The 17,288-nt window shown below is 50.8% G+C and overlaps 7 protein-coding genes across 7 annotated transcripts; 3 read left to right on the plus strand and 4 right to left on the minus strand.

The window, feature by feature from the left end:
- Window positions 1-2: 2 nt before the first annotated feature.
- On the plus strand, window positions 3-763 carry PtrM4_065190 (uncharacterized protein; the record flags this gene model as incomplete). Its single annotated transcript, XM_001933227.2, has 2 exons — window positions 3-188; window positions 287-763. 2 exons carry the CDS (start codon window positions 3-5, stop codon window positions 761-763), a joined length of 663 nt encoding a protein of 220 aa, XP_001933262.2.
- Window positions 764-2,979: 2,216 nt separating this feature from the next.
- PtrM4_065200 (oxidoreductase domain containing protein) lies at window positions 2,980-4,230 on the minus strand (the record flags this gene model as incomplete). Its single annotated transcript, XM_001933228.2, has 2 exons — window positions 2,980-4,120; window positions 4,169-4,230. The coding sequence occupies 2 exons, from the start codon at window positions 4,228-4,230 to the stop codon at window positions 2,980-2,982; spliced, it is 1,203 nt and encodes a 400-aa protein (XP_001933263.1).
- A 996-nt stretch (window positions 4,231-5,226) lies between these two features.
- On the plus strand, window positions 5,227-6,351 carry PtrM4_065210 (uncharacterized protein; the record flags this gene model as incomplete). Its single annotated transcript, XM_001933229.1, has 1 exon — window positions 5,227-6,351. One exon carries the CDS (start codon window positions 5,227-5,229, stop codon window positions 6,349-6,351), a length of 1,125 nt encoding a protein of 374 aa, XP_001933264.1.
- Window positions 6,352-6,773: 422 nt separating this feature from the next.
- Window positions 6,774-9,073, minus strand: PtrM4_065220 (DUF1421 multi-domain protein; the record flags this gene model as incomplete). Its single annotated transcript, XM_066105686.1, has 4 exons — window positions 6,774-6,840; window positions 6,909-8,348; window positions 8,471-8,727; window positions 8,876-9,073. The coding sequence occupies 4 exons, from the start codon at window positions 9,071-9,073 to the stop codon at window positions 6,774-6,776; spliced, it is 1,962 nt and encodes a 653-aa protein (XP_065964313.1).
- A 1,079-nt stretch (window positions 9,074-10,152) lies between these two features.
- PtrM4_065230 (mitochondrial 37S ribosomal protein mS42) lies at window positions 10,153-11,145 on the minus strand (the record flags this gene model as incomplete). The annotated part of the gene is made up of 3 exons (XM_001933231.2): window positions 10,153-10,793; window positions 10,852-11,020; window positions 11,080-11,145. The coding sequence occupies 3 exons, from the start codon at window positions 11,143-11,145 to the stop codon at window positions 10,153-10,155; spliced, it is 876 nt and encodes a 291-aa protein (XP_001933266.1).
- A 587-nt stretch (window positions 11,146-11,732) lies between these two features.
- Window positions 11,733-13,067, plus strand: PtrM4_065240 (uncharacterized protein; the record flags this gene model as incomplete). Its single annotated transcript, XM_001933232.1, has 1 exon — window positions 11,733-13,067. The coding sequence occupies one exon, from the start codon at window positions 11,733-11,735 to the stop codon at window positions 13,065-13,067; it is 1,335 nt and encodes a 444-aa protein (XP_001933267.1).
- A 977-nt stretch (window positions 13,068-14,044) lies between these two features.
- On the minus strand, window positions 14,045-16,963 carry PtrM4_065250 (Arp, Ankyrin repeat protein; the record flags this gene model as incomplete). Its single annotated transcript, XM_001933233.2, has 3 exons — window positions 14,045-16,551; window positions 16,614-16,755; window positions 16,808-16,963. 3 exons carry the CDS (start codon window positions 16,961-16,963, stop codon window positions 14,045-14,047), a joined length of 2,805 nt encoding a protein of 934 aa, XP_001933268.2.
- Window positions 16,964-17,288: the final 325 nt, after the last annotated feature.

Raw genomic sequence — 17,288 nt, forward strand, 5'->3', positions numbered from 1 at the left:
AGATGGAAGTACTACAGGAAGTGGCGCAGAAATTGGAGAATATAGCTCAAGGAAGGACGAAGATTGTCGTCACAGCCACTGACGTCACCAAAGAAGACGATGTTAAGATACTATGGGTGAAAGCAAAAGAGGAGCTTGGACGTATAGACGTGCTCATCAACGACGCCGGGTCACTAACACAAGCCATGGTTGGCAAGAACGAGCCATCAAAGTGATGGCAGGACTTTGTGAGCCTCCAAAGTTCTCTCCATCATCGCGCGGTCATCGGCAGACTAACACCTATCAGGAGGTCAACGTCAAAGGCGTCTACCTCAACGTCCATCACTTCCTCGCCCAATTCCCAGAGCCTCACGGCACCATCACCACAACATCCACCGGGTCCATTTCCGACACATATCCAAACTTTTCGTCCTACACTCCCAGCAAACTCGCACAAACCAGATTCATGGAATTCCTACATTCTGAACAACCACAGATCCGCACATTTAGCGTCTTTCCCGGCCTCGTCGCCACAGACATGCTTCCAAGAAAGTACTGGGACTTTGCATTAGACGACCCCATGCTAACTGTTGGATTAACCTTATTCTTGAGTACGCCGAGGGCGGAGTGGATGAGAGGAGGGATGGTGAGTGTGAATTGGAATTATGAAGAGATGGAAGAGCATAAGGAGGAAATTTTAGACAAAGGGCTCATTAAACTGGCGTTCTGTAATGCGAAATTCAGAAAAGGAGGACATCCCTGGGAGACACAGAAATCTGGCTGAACTCAATGTGGATATGTAGTATGCACGACAATGGCACAGCATGTTGACGCTCGTGTGACGTCGCCAATGCAAGCACTGTACGACACAGACATCATATTCACCCCATCATTCAAAACGAAAATGAGATCAAACTACAGAGCAGTGGTTACAGCAAATCTCACTTGTCATCTCTAATAACAAGTCTACTATATCAACCCATTACTACAGCATTAATTCTGACCACAGCTGGTGCCGCTATCGCTATCACTGTCAGTCGAACGACAACAACGACAACCGCGAAAACAAAGTATTTCCTTCAACCTATTCGAGAGTGGAGTGCCCTAGGCCCCCAATATCACGTGGGACTTTGTGGGAAATATTGCATCACACGTTCGAATACCACTTGAAGCGAACCAAAAAAAGAAGTCTTATCCTACCTTCATCGCTTTCAACAAGATCACGACAGCACGACGAACCTGCTGTGCGCCGTTTCTGCTATTTGCTACTCTCATCTGACTATTCAGACGATCTAAAACGCACTATAGTGCATTTGATAGTTGGGAAGAGATGCGAATAGCAGTATTTACTATCTTTTTGTGTCCTTCTTTTCTTCCTTAAGCCTACAGGGAGCGGGGACAACAGGTAGCTATTGCTGTCCACACGTCCTATCACCCCATTCTTCCAACCTCTGTACGCATTCCTATTCATTTCTATCTCTATACCCCTGGTAGTTTACCTCCCCCTCCCCCTGCAAAACACCCTACATAGCCAACTTAAACCTAATCCCAGACCATACGTAAGCTATCTTCACACCGCTATGTCCCTAATTCTCTGAAGAAAACACCGAAAGCCCTGAAAATTGTGTAAACCCTCCAACAATGCTATTATTCCATCTACAAAAGAGCCTTGGCCAGGTATATAAACCGTATAAACTAATGGACTAGCGACCCAGCCGGTGCTGTCATAATGTAGAGGTAACACCTTGGAAACCTTGGGAGCCTACTGTCAAATATCCCAGAGGAGCTGGATTATTCCACAGTAGCCGTCTATACCACGTGGTTTATGCTTTCCCGGAACTTTGGTTGCAACACGTGGTGGATGAAGAAATGTCCCTGCGTTCGAATTCACGTCAGTCGGGAGTTCAACACTAGGTCCCGGGTTGATACCGGCATCTCGCATCGACAGCTCACATCAAAAGAAGTCTGTTGTTAGTTGTGGGTGGTCGTGTGCTGCTTGTCAGTTCGTCCGGATGAATGGCCCTCGTCGCTTACGCCTGTACTCGTGACATTCACTATGTCCCTGTTTTCTCCTGGTCTTTTAGTACCTCTACATTTCATGAAACCGCTGTACGCCCTCTGCTTTGAAATCGACTTCGCCGATATTGCGATCAATCGTGCGGTACCTCCGATTTGAAAAATGCCTCCCGCTACGCGCACGTAAGTCGTTCGCAGCTCCCTTGCCGGTTGTAGAAGAGCGTCATGCTAATAAATGTATGATCAGATGACAAAAATATAAGCCAAGGAAGCGCCTAAGAAATTTGATAAGGAGAACGAGCTCTACACGCTATGGTCACTAAAGTCGATTTCAAAAACATATTTTCTTTTTTTGCGCATTGTCGGATCGTGAGTATCGGTAGAGACGTCGGCTGCTGGACACTTCGGCCCGACTTCGGCCCACCTTGCGCAGAGCTTAGGTATACCTTCGTAGCAGCTATGTTCGTAGACAATCAATCACCATCACCGAACAGAATGCATTCCTAGTTATCGTTATTTCCTTTCAGCACTAGTGCTATAGACCTTCCAACACGCATAGATATTTCTAATTCAGTAGCTGTAGGGACAAGCGAGTATATGCTAGTAGTATTACAGTAAGCATGTACCGTTTCTACAAAAAAACTGACTGATGTAGGCACTTATTATATGTTGTCCCTTTTTACTCGAAACGGCGATTATTCCGTACTAAGATACTATACATAGGAAGTCATACCTGACTTGTTCTCTAAAATTACACTGATTAGAATAAGGAGGTGTAGATGTTGTTACCCTATCAGCTTGATATTTTTGTTGTAGAAGTGGTAGTATTACTGTATACATTCAGCTTCAGGACCTGTCCATTAGCAACACAAGAAGGTATGAGCCAGGAACCCAACTAACAATTGACTGAATATGCTCTGTAGTATCTACATCAATGCCAAAGTAAGACGATCCATCAGGCTCATAAAAAACGTATCACACCATCTACAACTTCGTCGGATAATCCAACGTCTCAATCTTCTCAGGGTACTCGAGACCACCCTGCTTCCTCACCTCATCCATGACCTCCATGATAAGCACGCTCTCATCCAGACCCAAAAATCGTCCCTCTTTCCTGCCATTGATAATCGCATCCGCCGCCTCATCAGCTTCCCAGAACATGCCCTGGCCTTCGCCTTCTGATTGGAGTGAGCCACCGAAGCCGTTGTACCATCCACTTCCCTTACCTGGGCCCGGAATGGGAAACTCTTTCGACTCGACCTTGCCGTCTAAACCAATGATCTTGGTGGAGAGGGGACGGAACGAGTGCCCAAAGACTTGGATCTCACCCTTGGGACCTTGGATGCGGACAAAAGGCTGGTCCATGTTCCCTCCTGGGGCAGTGGCAATGCGGAGCGAGGTTGTAGCTACGGCATGTGCTTCACCGCCTTGCTCTTTTGAGCGAGGGAAACTCAAAATCATAGTGCTGTGCTCGTCGGCTTTGCCGGTAGGCTCGTAGCTCTTGACAAAGGCTTTCAGCTTGGGTGGCTGGCGCGACCCTTCAGGCTGCGTGTGGTACATGGTTTGGAAGACCCAAGTGAGAGCGTAGATACCCAGGTCGAGTAGAGCGCCACCGGCTAGGTCGGGGTTCACCATGCGGTTCTTGCCATCCGGGAAGTTGTTCTCGGGGTCAAGCGCCATGCTGTTGTCCGAAACGACGCGTGCAACGGGACCAATGCGACCGGCGGTGATTTGTTCGCGCACGTAGATGGACAGTGGAAAGTAGCGCGTCCATACAGCCTCCATCAAGAAGAGGTTCTTTGACTTGGCAACCTCCGCCAGCTTGCGCGCTTGTGCAGCGTTCACAGTGAAGGCCTTCTCGCAAAGCACATTCTTTCCGGCCTCCAAGCAGAGCATAGCATTCTGGTAGTGGTGCGAGTGTGGTGTAGCAATGTATACGATGTCGATATCAGGGTTCTTCACAAACTCCTCGTAGGAGCCATATGCCTTTGCATCGGACGGCGCGCCGACTTCCTTTAGGAAATCCTTTGCGCGGGATTCTGAGGACGAGGAAGCAGCTGCGACGACAGTGTGCTTGAGATGCTTGACACCACGCGTGGTAGGATCGCAGAGAAGATCCCGAGTGCTACATAAATGTTAGTAGACAGCTTCGGCGGGGTAGCGGGGTAGTTACAAGGTCAGGGCAATGCCTCCAGTCGCGAGGATACCCCAGCGTACAGTCTTTGGTGACGACATTGTAATTGTGGTCTCGTAGATTGTATACTAAGCTTCTAGTGAATTGTGTGTATATCGAAAACAAGAAGCACTTGGCAGCGTCAAGTCGTTGACGTTTTGTAGCTGCACATCTCCAACGTCATGACAGCCACCGAATTTCGGGCAGAGCAGCTCATCTCAACCCCACTTTTGCTCTCCACCTTGTTCCCGGTGCCTAAAGGCATAGCGGGCCGTATCAAGCGATACGGCGGACCTAGGGTGGGATTGCCCCATATGTTGAGATCATGATGAACAAGGGTTGTAGTCGATGTAGTCAGGGGGCTTGGGTTGCGAATTCCCAGCGTTAGCGCCAAGCTTTGGAAGAAGGAAACACGAATGCAGACCCAGCCTCAACTCATCAGCATATAGCTGAAAATCATACCACGCGCCTTAGCGACGTTATCGACGCATCTTTCGTAATTTTTGTCACTCACAATCCTTCGCAATATACAGAATCAGCTAGGTATGGTATCCCGGTACAAACCTGATTACTATATACGAGGGATAATACAGTACAATCAATAGACTATTTCAGAGTAATTGCCTGAGTAACCAGAGCCCTGTGGAGCGGGCATCTAAGCATCGTCATAATATAGAGAAGAGGCTCTACGCTATCTCCCAAGGTCTGGTAGATGGTACTGTGTCAAACCGCCACCTGCTCCCTATTGATTTCGCTTTGCGCTCAGATCTACAGTTTATAGTTCCAAAAGGAGTATTCCAGGCTCCAATGCCCTTCTGCAATGCGAGTTTGAGGTGTACATGTAGTGGAGTGGAGGTGAAAGTAAATATCACATGATATGCATTAGCGCATTAGCCCCTGCCGCCGTGCGCAACTCCCATTACCACTAGCTTCTTGCTTTTTTCGTTGCAACAGCAACCTTGGAGCTATTAGGGGCCTTTCTTCCCAGGAAGTCGTGCACCGCGACGCGCACAGCACCGATGATTACAAAAACTCCAACAATTCAACAGAACATCAGCATGGATCCACACCACTTGCAGACCTTCTTCGGCTATCCGAGCGTAAAGGAGCCTACACTCGATCCAAATACTCAATATCCTTGTTTCAATACCTCCAATCACAGCGAAGACTCCGGGAGCAGTCTGTTGAAAGAAGAAAACCTACGAAAGCTCCAAGAGCAGTTTCTTCCTCAAAACTACCGAAAGCCTTCTGCGAAGAACATCATTTCCACGAACGACCAATATCCGGCGCTTCTTAAGAGACGCGGTTGCATCTTAGTCCCAACAGTCGAGAAACGCAGGCCCTCAAACTGCGAAACCATAACAAAAGCACTAGAAGTCACACGAGAAGAACAGACGCCACCTCAGAGCTATGCAATGACATGGGACCTAACAAGGAACACCAACAGCAAAGCTGGAGTTACTTTCGTCTTCACGGCAAAAGTTCTCGATTACGAGATCTTATGTCAAACGGGTCGAGACGTACGGTCGAACCTCGCCGGCCAGTGGAGATATGGCCATCCTCTCCCATCCGGCGGTTCAACCCTGCAGATCGCTGCCCCGAACCCTGACATGACCATCGGTTACAACAGAGATGAGATCACAGGCTGTGATGAGGCAATCGAATATCTAGGCGAATATTGCACACCAATAAAAGGAGACGGCTTACTGGCATTTCCTGTAGCTACCGCCGAGATCAAGCATATCACAGGCGATGCGTATGCCGAGCGTCAGAACATGCACAACGCCGCGATTATGTTGCGAAATCTCCGCAAACTGCGCCAGCTAGCAGGCATGGAAGAGGAAGAACTCAGGACAAAATTCGATGGCATCGCACATGTCATTACCATTTCTTTCACACAAACCACAAGCGCCATCTACTGTTGCTGGTCAGCAGTCGCCGAAGATGGCCAGCTTCAGTTCTTCTCCAAGCCTATCGCTTTTTCGTGGACGAACAACGGCGTAGAACCTTTCCGCGTTATGGTTCATAAGATCCGCAACGCAGTGGACTGGGTCATGGAAGCTAATAAACAGTGGATTCGCGATGATATGGCGAAGCTTCAGGGACGGTTGAATACATTAGATCCACTTATGCCGGACTTGTCAGCATCAACAGCATCTATAGGTAGTGAGATGACTGATTAGTGGTTGGTCTTCTAATGGCAAAGACAACTACACCAACACAACGTTTACTATCTCACTCTCTACAAGGCTGATCTGACGTATATAATTACTCACGCCCTCTGTGTACCCTTACGTAATGTCGTTAGTATACTACGAAGTATCTTACCATCTCCACCGTATATAGGAACGACCTGCCCTAAAATTTTCTTCTTTTTACAGAAATCACCTACAGCCCGCTCAGGCCATCCAACAATGCAGTCAGCCCACCCACGCCTAGCAATGCACCAGCGGCGGCTTTCCTTCCTGTATGGCTCTTTTTGCTGTATCGATCTCTTCCCCTGTCTCTCTCCCTCTCCCGTTCCCTGTCACCACCACCCCTTCTATCCTTGTCTCTCCTCCGTCTCGTCCGATCCCTGTCCTCTTCTTCTGTCGACGTGAAATCGTCATCGTAGCGACGATTCTGCTGCGGTGGGTTCATGTATGAATGTCGGAGGGGCGAGGCTGGATAACCTTGGTTGGTCTGTTGTGAGTAGGGAGGTGGTAAAGTGCCGTTTGATGCTGGTGGAGGAGGAAAGTACATTGGCGAAGCGGACGCTATATTCATAGGTTGCGTTGACGATGTTGGGTATCCGCCGGCTTGAGCCGAGTAAGAAGGCAGTCGTGGAGATTGTGGAGGGGGCGGCTGCTGGGGCGGCAACTGTAGATTCGAAGCGCGAGGATTGACATTTGTTTGAGGAGGTTGGGACATGGGACCCGATCTAGGTGTTGAAAAGGGTCGGTCCAGTGAGGGTGGTCCTGGTGGTGGGGGAAAATACCCCGGCGCGTTTGTGTGACCGAGAGGAGGATGTGTATTGCGAGGCATTGGTGTGCGATCGCGATCAAACGTGCTTCCTTTTGCAAAATTCCCCGATGGCGGCGAGCGATGGAATGAAGATCTTCTAGGCGAGGGTTGCTGATGATGATCGAGCGGTGCTTTTCTCCGATAGATTTCAACCGTTCGTTCAACGAGACGCTTGACTTGATCAAACTGCAAAGGTCGTTCAATTCGGAAGTAAGTTTCAGATTTGGTTCTCCTGTTGTCTTTTTTCTCTTTCTGGAACTCTGTAAAATAGTATCCTGGTTCTTGTATGGCCTCCTTGCATACCCAGCTGGCTCTGATCTCTGTCCAGCTGTGGCGTTCTGAGAAAGCTAGCGAAGGACCTTGATCAGTGTTTGAGCTGATTTGTCTAGCGTCAATGTACTTCCAATAGTACTTGCGAGTGCATAATACCCATGGTATCTCAAGGTCAACCTCACTGTCCTCCTCTTTGGCTTCCACTGCAGCATTTGCATCGACCGGGAGGCTTCCTAGACTTGAACGGGGCGAAGTAGATGCATACTGATCGGCTGTGGGCATGACACTTGTATGTGAAGTACGGGGAGTAGCAGCGGGTGTCGGTGGTGCTGAAGGCCCGTAGTGCTTCTCCGAAGTTACTCCAGGTGTATTGGCTTCAATAATGAGCGGTTCAAGGCTGCCTGATCTATGCACTCGCTGAGTACCATCGCCTGAGAGCTTCGAAGAATGAACTTCCTCTTCCTCACTGTCCGATTCTACCGTGGCTTGCTGTGTATCCTTTCTTTGTCTTTCCAGTTCGCGTTCTTGGTCCCGCAGCCTGCTCTCAAACTGAGGCAAAGTCGTCCATTGTTGGAGCAAGTGATCAGCATGCTTGCCTGAGACGCTGCAAACTACTGGTAAAGAGTTTGCCTCGGTAAATACCGATGTATCCAGACTAGTCAAGTCTTTTTCTAGGTATAAGTGGAGGGTGGATGGCTTGGGGGTCTTTTCACGATCCACGGGAACCAAACTCTGCGAGCTATCTGTCTCCATCAAAAGATGCGTGTCGGAATGTGGCCATCGTTCATATGTATTGGATGCAGAAAGAATCGACATCTGTTGTTGGATGACCAGTGTCTCTAATTGGATCTTCTCGTTTTCGACGAGTTTGGCGGATTGCTGTGGGGATACCGTCGGGCGCATTCTATAGCAATGTCAGCCATTCTCTTTATTAAAGTCATCCCTCGTCATCAGGCTTCGTCATGCGAACGGTACTTTTCGAACAGCCACTGTAGGCCATATCTTGAAGCCAGGGGCTTGACTTACTTTGACCACATGATACTTTGCGATGTATACAATGTCTGCAATAACACAGACAAGGCCATACTCAAAGCTTCGAGGTGAGCCATAAGGTACTCTAGCTTCGCTTTGGTGGGAAAGTCTAGTTGCGACTGGCTAGTTCCTGTGAAGCGAGCACTGTCCCTCCTCGCATATTGTTGGACGTCATCTGGGGACGTTGCCAATTCGAAACTGCCAAGGATATTCTGTGCTTGTTCTATCACGTCGTCCAAAGCCTCGAAAGCCTACATGTCGTGTTAGAAACTGTACTTCAAAACCCGTACTCGACCAAGTGCTCAAATTCTGCCAATGTTGCCACCATTCATGCTTCTACCGGCAATCGGAGACATGACCAAGTCTTGCTATGCTCCTGATAGTGTCGAAGAAACATACCTCCAGTGATGGCAAGCGATCATCTTCTTTGATAATAGTCCCCACCTGCTTGAGTATTGCCGCAAACCCATTGATCTTGTTTGCGACCGCCACAAAATCTTTCGCAGCATCAGGCGACGCAGCAGCGATCCCAAATAATTGAAGCGCAAGACTGGAACTCCTTGAGACCACTGGCAATATAGCTGCAAGCACAGCCATGTCTCTTTCTCAATACATGAAACTCTCCGATTGCGAGTCAGAATGGCGAATGATCGATGTGATGTGGAGAAGAAAAGAGACCTGGGGAGTCACTGGAATATCGAGATACTTCCATGTGTGTTCGTTAGCTAGCTAAGTCTAGCATTAGTCCATGTGAGTGAGGTCATAGTGTAGGATTTACGGCAGGGCCTGCGTTGACCGACGACTAAATCCGGCGGAGATCAGGGCTCGATGATTGGCCACCTGCACGCGAACGGGTTGATTCCATGCAGATGTTGCTGCAAAGCCGGGCGAAAATCAGCGATGATGGCATGCGAGGGTGCAGGAGGCTGTGCGGTGTGCACATTGTCTCTGGCGAAGGTCTCGTGTCTCGATGCGCCGGAGACTTTTCTTCAAAGACGAGGCAACTATGTAGAACACAAGCCCTCATCTTGCTAACTTGTCAAAAATCCATACATCCTTCTAGATTGACTACATCAAACCATGTGCGAGTAGAATATTCGAGCAGAGCATTGCGCGTCAACGGTTTGGATGAGGCGCACCAATGCTGTGGCGGAGGATGACGGCCGGCTATGCGGACGTAGGTTGTCCACCTGATGAGTTCCTAGGACGCAGACGGAGTAGAATGTACACCGAACCATGGTGGTGAGCGTAATGGAATCTGCCTCGAACCTTGTACGCGATGCGCTCTGCCGGTGGTGTGACACAGACTAGCGGAATGCCGGGAGAGTTGAAGAGGTCCGCAGAGTTCAGTCCGTAGCCGCACCACGTATCGCTCGCTGTATGTTTGATGTTTGACAAGATGAGATCTGGTGTCAAGGCAAAATTGCCAAGTAGGCTGATCGGATGCCGGGTGCTGATGATATTAGATGAGTGAGGCGGGTCGTAATAGCCGATGTAAGGCTTTGGGCAACCACGACCCAGGCAGCCCAGCTGACCAAGCAAGTACATGGAAGAAAGATGCCAGAGAGGGGCTTGTGAGGCGCGATTGATTCTAGTCACATAAAAATTACCATGCCATGCAAAGTGTCGTTTCGACGTTTCTTGTACACATATGTCTACATGTAATGTACAGTCGCTCATGCTTGGAAAGAATACGAGCCCCGACTTGTTATGGTGGCGTTCTGCTCCACCAAGCTCCAGTTGATCTTATTCCACCACTTTTCGAGGTACTCCCTCTTCCCACGGATGCCGTAGTCGTGCAGCCAGACGTGTTCCCACGTATTTACACACATCAGTGGTACTACATCCACGCCACCCAATGGCGCCTTGGGCCTCTGGTCCTGACCCGACGCCGCTCCAAACTGGCCCACCTTGTTCAAAGCCTGGTACGAGTCGGCGTTGTGTGTGTTGAGGTCGTGCGATTGCCGCCTGTAGTGGGCGCCCGATAGTGGTGATCCAGCGAGGTAGGTAGGCAGAATGCGCAGGCTGCCAAATTCGCCGTTGACTTGCACGAGCCAGACGAAGCCGGGGCCGAACATGACCTCTGCTGTCGCCAGGAATGTCTCGCGCAATGTGTCGGTCGACGAGAAGTCCTTGTCGATCTGCATCTGGAGGTTGGTCGAAGGTCTCGACTCCACATTGGGGGTTGTGTTGAGGCCATGGAAGAAGAAGTGGTTGTTCCAGGCCATGCTGGCGATGTTGAAGGCATACGCCTTGGTCGGATCGCGGGCAAAGTCTATGACCAGTGACTTTGTTTCTTGGCCCTCGTAGGGTGTTTCTGGCACAGCAGTATTAGCCTCGGTCGTTTCCCCGTCTGTCAATGGCAGGTGTCATACGGGCAGTCGAGACATTTAGTTCGTCAACCATGTACTTCTGGTAGTCGGTATACGCAATCTGAAAGGCTTTTGCAGACAACAACCCCTTGACACCGTTTTGCTCCAGCTCCGCATGATTGTCGAGCGTGGGGACCGTGTACAGGCTGCGGGAGAGCCGTGATGGTATTCTCTATGCAGCGTCAGTCTCGCATGCGGCAACCACCACCACGTCATCACGACACCACATACCCTCCAAGCCCCAACAGCAGACTGAATAGTAGCCGGCCGTCGGGCCAGACACCGTGTAATCATCATATGTGTCGAGTGACCGGGCAAGCGATCGAATTGCTGTCGCCAACTCGTTTCTCGTTGCTCATCTTTTTCCCGAGCCCTGCGAACATCGCGCTAACCCCACGGCCCAATCACGACGCGTGCACCCCAGCTACGCAGAAAAGTCCAAAACTGCAAGCGCTGGCATCACGTTTCATCCACTGGAGCGCTCGACACGGCATAGCCACACAGACAGCAACGTCACCTGCCACTGCTACCATGCTAGCAAGAGTGTACAGCTGCCATACAATGCCTATTGTCCACTCGCGCGCCTCGGCTGCCTCTATTCTCAGAACTTAGCGACCACATGGGTGGACACGGCAGCGCCCGAAGTGCCCGATATGCTCGCTGGCAACCATGATTGCGGCTCTCGGGTCTCTAGTGTCTTGCAGGTAAATATTCAACTTGGGCCGTTGTCTTAGCGTGTCTACGCTTTCAAGTCTATCTCTTTTGTTTCGAGTATTGCTCTTTCATCCCATCAGTCTTGTTTCGTTTCCTTCAGTCTCACTTTCGAGGTACGCAGGCCCGGCCTCTCCAACATAATCCTGGGCATATCATTCCCATCTTCTATAATGGCGACCATCACACTATCACCGAGACTTACGAGGTTATCGATCCTCTGCCTCTTCGTTTTGCTCTTTACAACCGCACAAGCATCTAGCATCTTGTTTCCACGGGCAGAAACATGTGGAGGAAACACTGCTCTTCAGCAATGCGGAAGCGATTTCCCATCTAGCTTTTGCTGTCCCAAAGACTCTACTTGCATCGATCTGAACAGCGGCTCTGTAAAGTCGGTCATCTGCTGTCCAGCCGGCTCGGACTGCGCCTACATCCAGCCCACGACGTGCGACACCACACAGCTAAACGCCACCCTCCACCCGGACAACCAGCTGCATCTCTCCGAGACGGAAGGCATCGAGCTCCCAAAATGTGGTGACAAGTGCTGCTCACTGGGCTACACATGTCAAGGCAGCATGTGTGCCAAAGACAAAGCACCGTCACCTTCCTCCACTTCCCCTGCAACACCATCCCCCACATCTCCGGCATCTGCCTCTCAAACCTCAAACTGTCCTTCTGAACCTGTCCCAACAAGCAATTCCTTCTCCGGCCGTTCTTTCGCGGCAGGCTTCATTCCAGGTATCATCATTGGGGCCCTCCTTACCCTTCTTTTCCTTTGGCTGCTAAAGCGCCGCCGCGAAACCCACTTCAACAAACCACGCTACTCTGGCGACTTTGGTCACGTCGCCCGCCAAATAAGTGATCCTATCTACGATCCGCAGCACGCAGCACGTACAGATTTCATGCGCAGGGGTAGCCACTCCGTCGGCTCTCCCAACTCTACGGACAGGATCATACAAGGCATGAAGGAAAACAATGCCTACACCAACAATAACTCGAACAATGTTGTCCACGGCTTCACCCCCAGAATAAAGAGCATGTGGGACCGTACCCCCAAGCTAAACTTTGGCTTCTCAGGTGGCCTTCCCCCCAACCCGGCCGCCCCCATCATTCGCGCCGGAAACCCCTACACAAACCCCTACCAAACCCCGCCCCAGAAACCAAAGAGAATACACTCGTATTCTGCTTCGTCCCGCTCAAACTCCACTCGCTCCCGTAGTGGTGCACCAAAGTATAAGCCTCAACAACCTCATCCCCATTCAGGTAGCTCAGAAACCATCGACATACTTATGCCGCACCAGTCTGGTGTGCCTCCTCAGACAATGGGAGGTGGAGCGGCTGGAGTGAATGGGTTTCTTGCGCCCCCGCAGGCACCGGGGATGAAGAGGGGACAGAATCGCGATACCGCAGATTCGGCGCATACAACGTTTACAAAGTTGATGGAGAGGGCGGGCTTTGATGAGCCTGGCCGACAGGAGGTAAGGAATTGGGGGTCGGGGAGGGTGTAAGTTCCCTTTGCCTGAAGCGAACCGCTTTGGGCGAGGGTTGAGCTTTCCATGAGTATATATTTGCATTTCCGTTTATTCCTTCGATTCTTCTTAGCGCCGGCGTTTTGGTCTGGTCTCTCGACTCTTCCTCTTTTCTTGCATTACCGGCGCGTAAAACTCACTGCTGCATTGTTGGCGTTGTTCTTTCCTTTCTATGATACCACCAGGCAGGACCACATCTACTCTCGACGAGTTTCTTTCATCTCTCTCTCTCTCTTTGAGCACACGATAATATCAATCACAATCATCCAAACATCCAAAGTTCCATATGATGCAAAGCTACATGCTACCATAAGCTCATCTCTATACCCAATTAACACTAATCATTAGACAAGATCCTCATAATCTAAGCCAACAGAGAGACGAAAGAAACCCGACACAACAGATAGTGGTATACCAAAAGAGAAAAAAAAACAGAGAAAAGAAAAGAAAAGCTCTTCAAACGCCCTCATCACCCACAGCATACCCTGTCCAGCAATCGAGACCTTGTAAAGATAAATAAGAAACCGGCCGTTAGAAAGAAGATATCAAGCATGTAGCAACTCACTACTCGCCTGACTACAATTATCCTCCTCATCCAGCTCATTGTAAGTGTGCGCATCATCCATCTCTTCACAACTCATCCACTTCCAATCGCTGACGGAGAAACTTTTTTTGTTATCGCTGCAGATGGGCCACAAACGTCAGCCTCGCTCATATGTATGTGTGGTGTGATGAATAAACGTCTTCGTAAAACTCGATGTGACATTAATTCGTTGTTGTTGTTTCTTTACCAATAAGATAGGAAAAAACAGACAAACGGACGAAGGAAGAAAACAAAGAAGAGACATGGATGATGATGGGGAGAAAGAGGAGGCGAGGGGTATTGAGCGGTCGACCAACGTCGACAACGATAAAAAGACAGCAGGGCAGGAAACATGAACAAAAAAAGAAACCTACTACCTCGACCATTCCTCCCCACCCTTCTCCCCCACCTTCTTCGCCGACGCCGCCGCAGCCATACCCTTCGGTGAACCAGCCCTCGGATCCGGGAAAAGCAATCTGAGGCCCTCCTCCCACCCCCTCTCCGTCACGATATCCACAACCGCCCTGCCACTCTCATCCACAGCCTGTAGATCCGCCTCTCCACCCATATCAATCAGCAGCTTGAGAATCTCAGCGTCGCCATTCTCCACCGCCTGCAGTATAGCGTTCCAGCCACGGTGCATTTTGTTGATGTCAGCGCCACGAGTAAGCAGCATCTGGATGATTTCGGGGTCGCCCGAGTAGCGGCGAAGAGCTTTGACAATGGGGAGGTGTTCGCCAGGGGCATTGGGGTCGGCGTTTGCGACGTCGAGGAGGTAGCGGACGATTGTCTTGCGCTCCTCGCGGATGGCGGTTGTGAGAGGGGAGAAGACGCCGCAGTTTTTGTCTTCAACGCTGACGCCGGCAGCGAGGAGGAGCTTGATGCTTTCAAGTTGGTTGGCTACGACAGCCATTTCTACAACGCCGCGGAAGGCGCGTGGATTGGTGGTTGCGGCTAGTAGGCGTTTGAGGATAGGTGGGCGTTGGACGGCCATACAGAGGGGCCAGTCTTGCCCGCGGATGGAGGGGTCGGCGCCTCGTGTGAGGAGGAGGTCGACGAGCTCCAGGTGGTTCTCGCGGATGGCAGTTGTGAGGGCGGTGCAGCCGTCTGGGGTGCGGTCATTGGGGTTGACTCCTTGGTCGAGGAGGTAGACGATCACGTCTTTGTTGTTGAATTTGACGGCTGTCTCAATTATGCCCTTGGGCTTGTGGAGGTCGGCGCCGGCGGCAACGAGTTGGGGGAGGAACTGCGTGCGCTTGTGTGTGATGCACTTGAAGGCTGGGTACTCTGCTGCGTTGAAGTTTGGGTCGGCACCGTTTTCAAGCAGGTAGGTGACGATTTCAGCGCTGTTGTCGCGGATCGCTGAGCACAGTGGCGTGTAGACATTATCCTTTCGTATGTTGGGTGATACACCGGCATTCATGAGAATCTTGATGGACTCGAGCTTTTTCAGACTAGATGCCAGTTCCATGACACCTGGAGTCTTCTTGTGGTCGGCGCCGCGCTGTAGAAGCAGTTGGAGGGCCTTGGGTTTGTATGTTGATGGCCAAAGTGGGTGCTTGGGACCGGGAAGGTTAGGGTTCGCTCCATGATCGAGCAGTACCGTCATCAAATCAACACGGTTTACCTGTATAGCCTGGAACAAGGCAGTTGTTCCTTCTCCATTCTTTGCGTCGGCATCGCCTTCTGCGCTAAGAAGCACCTCGACACACTTCGGTGAAGTGGTCTTGTTCATCGCTGAGATAAGTGCCGTGGAGCCATTCTCCATAATAAAGCCGGCATCGCCGCCATGAGCAAGGAATAACTTCACAAACTCAATATAACTCTGAGACGCAGCCAGCGATAACGGCGACTCTGAATCGGGACCAGCCGACAAATTGGGATCAGCGCCGTGCTTGAGCAGCCTCTTGGCGCATTCGATGCACTGAGCACGAGTGGAAGCGAACAAGGGAGTGATACCCTCGCGGTCGAAGCCGTTAGCATCTGCCCCGTATTTCAGAAGAATTGCAACGCTCTCCACGTCCTCCTTCTCTGCGGCAACTCGGAGCATAGCAGACTCCATGTGTGGCTCAGCTCGTGCACCACCCTCAAGCAGTTGCTCGAGCGTACGATGCCTGCCTTGCTCAACAGCGAGGAATACTGCAGCTTTACCGCCAGCATGCTTTGAAGCACCGCTCTGACGCGGTGCCCAGTGTGGTGATGTTATGGGAGAGTCAACCTTGTGGGGAGGGTGATGCTCGTCCAAGTAGCGCTCGTGAACAGTAAGGCCGTGCAACTTCTCCTCCATGGTCGGTGAGCGACCAGAATGTGATGATGCGACTTCCTCGTATAACGGATCTTCGTGATAGTTGACATTATGGTGATACTGCGTTTCCCTTGTTGATTCGTTTGAACGAGCACTAGCCGGTGCTCGCCAGTTCTTGTGGAGATCCACAATTCCTGGTGACAATCCCATCTCAACCGGTCGGTACTGCGAAATCTCACTCTCGTACGCGTGTCCCTCGCCATACCGAAGCTCGTTCACATATGGTCTCTGTAGACTCTGTGAAATCGGTGCTGAAGCTTGAGTTCCATGATGGCTACCGGCTTTCGTAGGTGGCGTAGGTGGGAGGCTCGGTGATGGAGCCGAGTGGATAGATGGAAGGCTTGCAGCTTTGGTCGGACTTAGACGCTCCAGCGCTGCGATTAGTCCTGCGTAGCCGATTCCCATAGAAGCATCCGCTTTGGCGTCCCCAAGGGACCATCTGAACATGGCAGAACTGACTTTTAATGCGTCTCGGCTCCGTGCTAATGTGTGTCGCATCTTGTCTACGTCAGTGTCGGCGAACATCATCCGGAACTTCATGCCGAAGCCGCCCTTGTGATTTTCTTTGTCGACGACTAAAGTGATCAACGTGGTTAGTTGCTTTTCCTGAAAGTTTGAAGTCACAGCCTAAACTTACATTTGTTGACCATTTGGCTGAGAACCAAAAACTCCTCGGTGACCTGACGTAGCCGCCTGTCAAGCTCCTGAGATACCTCAACTGGGAATGCATTACGTGATTTGCTAGCTTCAGTGACGCCAGCTTCGATGGACCATAGTTCCTGGAGATACTGTAAGTATGATTCCTGGCCGGTTGCTTGTTGGGCATGTTACCTGGCACAGCTCAATAAAGTCTCTTGATAGTGCTTCGAAGCCATGGATAGGATTCTTTGCCGTGCTCAGGTACTCGAGCATTCGAATGGCGATGGTGTTACCCTGTGCATTCACTCGCTTACACAGTTCCACCGATGTTTCCTTTGCCGGAGCCATAACGAAGACAGTGAAGAAGAACGAAATCTGGGGAGAATGAAGGCACACAAACGAGCGGGTCAACGAGGCTTCTTTACAGTGCACTCAAGCCCCTTGGCTAGAGATACTCTGCGGCCGACCACGAATCCCTTGGTAAGCCAGACGTGTGCCTGCTCTAGCTCACATGGTTAGTGAGTCAAGAAGACACCGGTAGACGAATTATGTCGTATCTCGGCTCTCAATTCGTAGTATGTTCTCCGGGCGTGGCGTCCCCATCAGGCAGAGCACGAAGCCCGGAAACAGACCCAGGGAGATCCTAGCCGTGACAGTTGCCCCGCCACGTGAG

This window comes from Pyrenophora tritici-repentis, chromosome 2, assembly GCF_003171515.1.
Source record: "Pyrenophora tritici-repentis strain M4 chromosome 2, whole genome shotgun sequence".
Taxonomy (NCBI): domain Eukaryota; kingdom Fungi; phylum Ascomycota; class Dothideomycetes; order Pleosporales; family Pleosporaceae; genus Pyrenophora; species Pyrenophora tritici-repentis.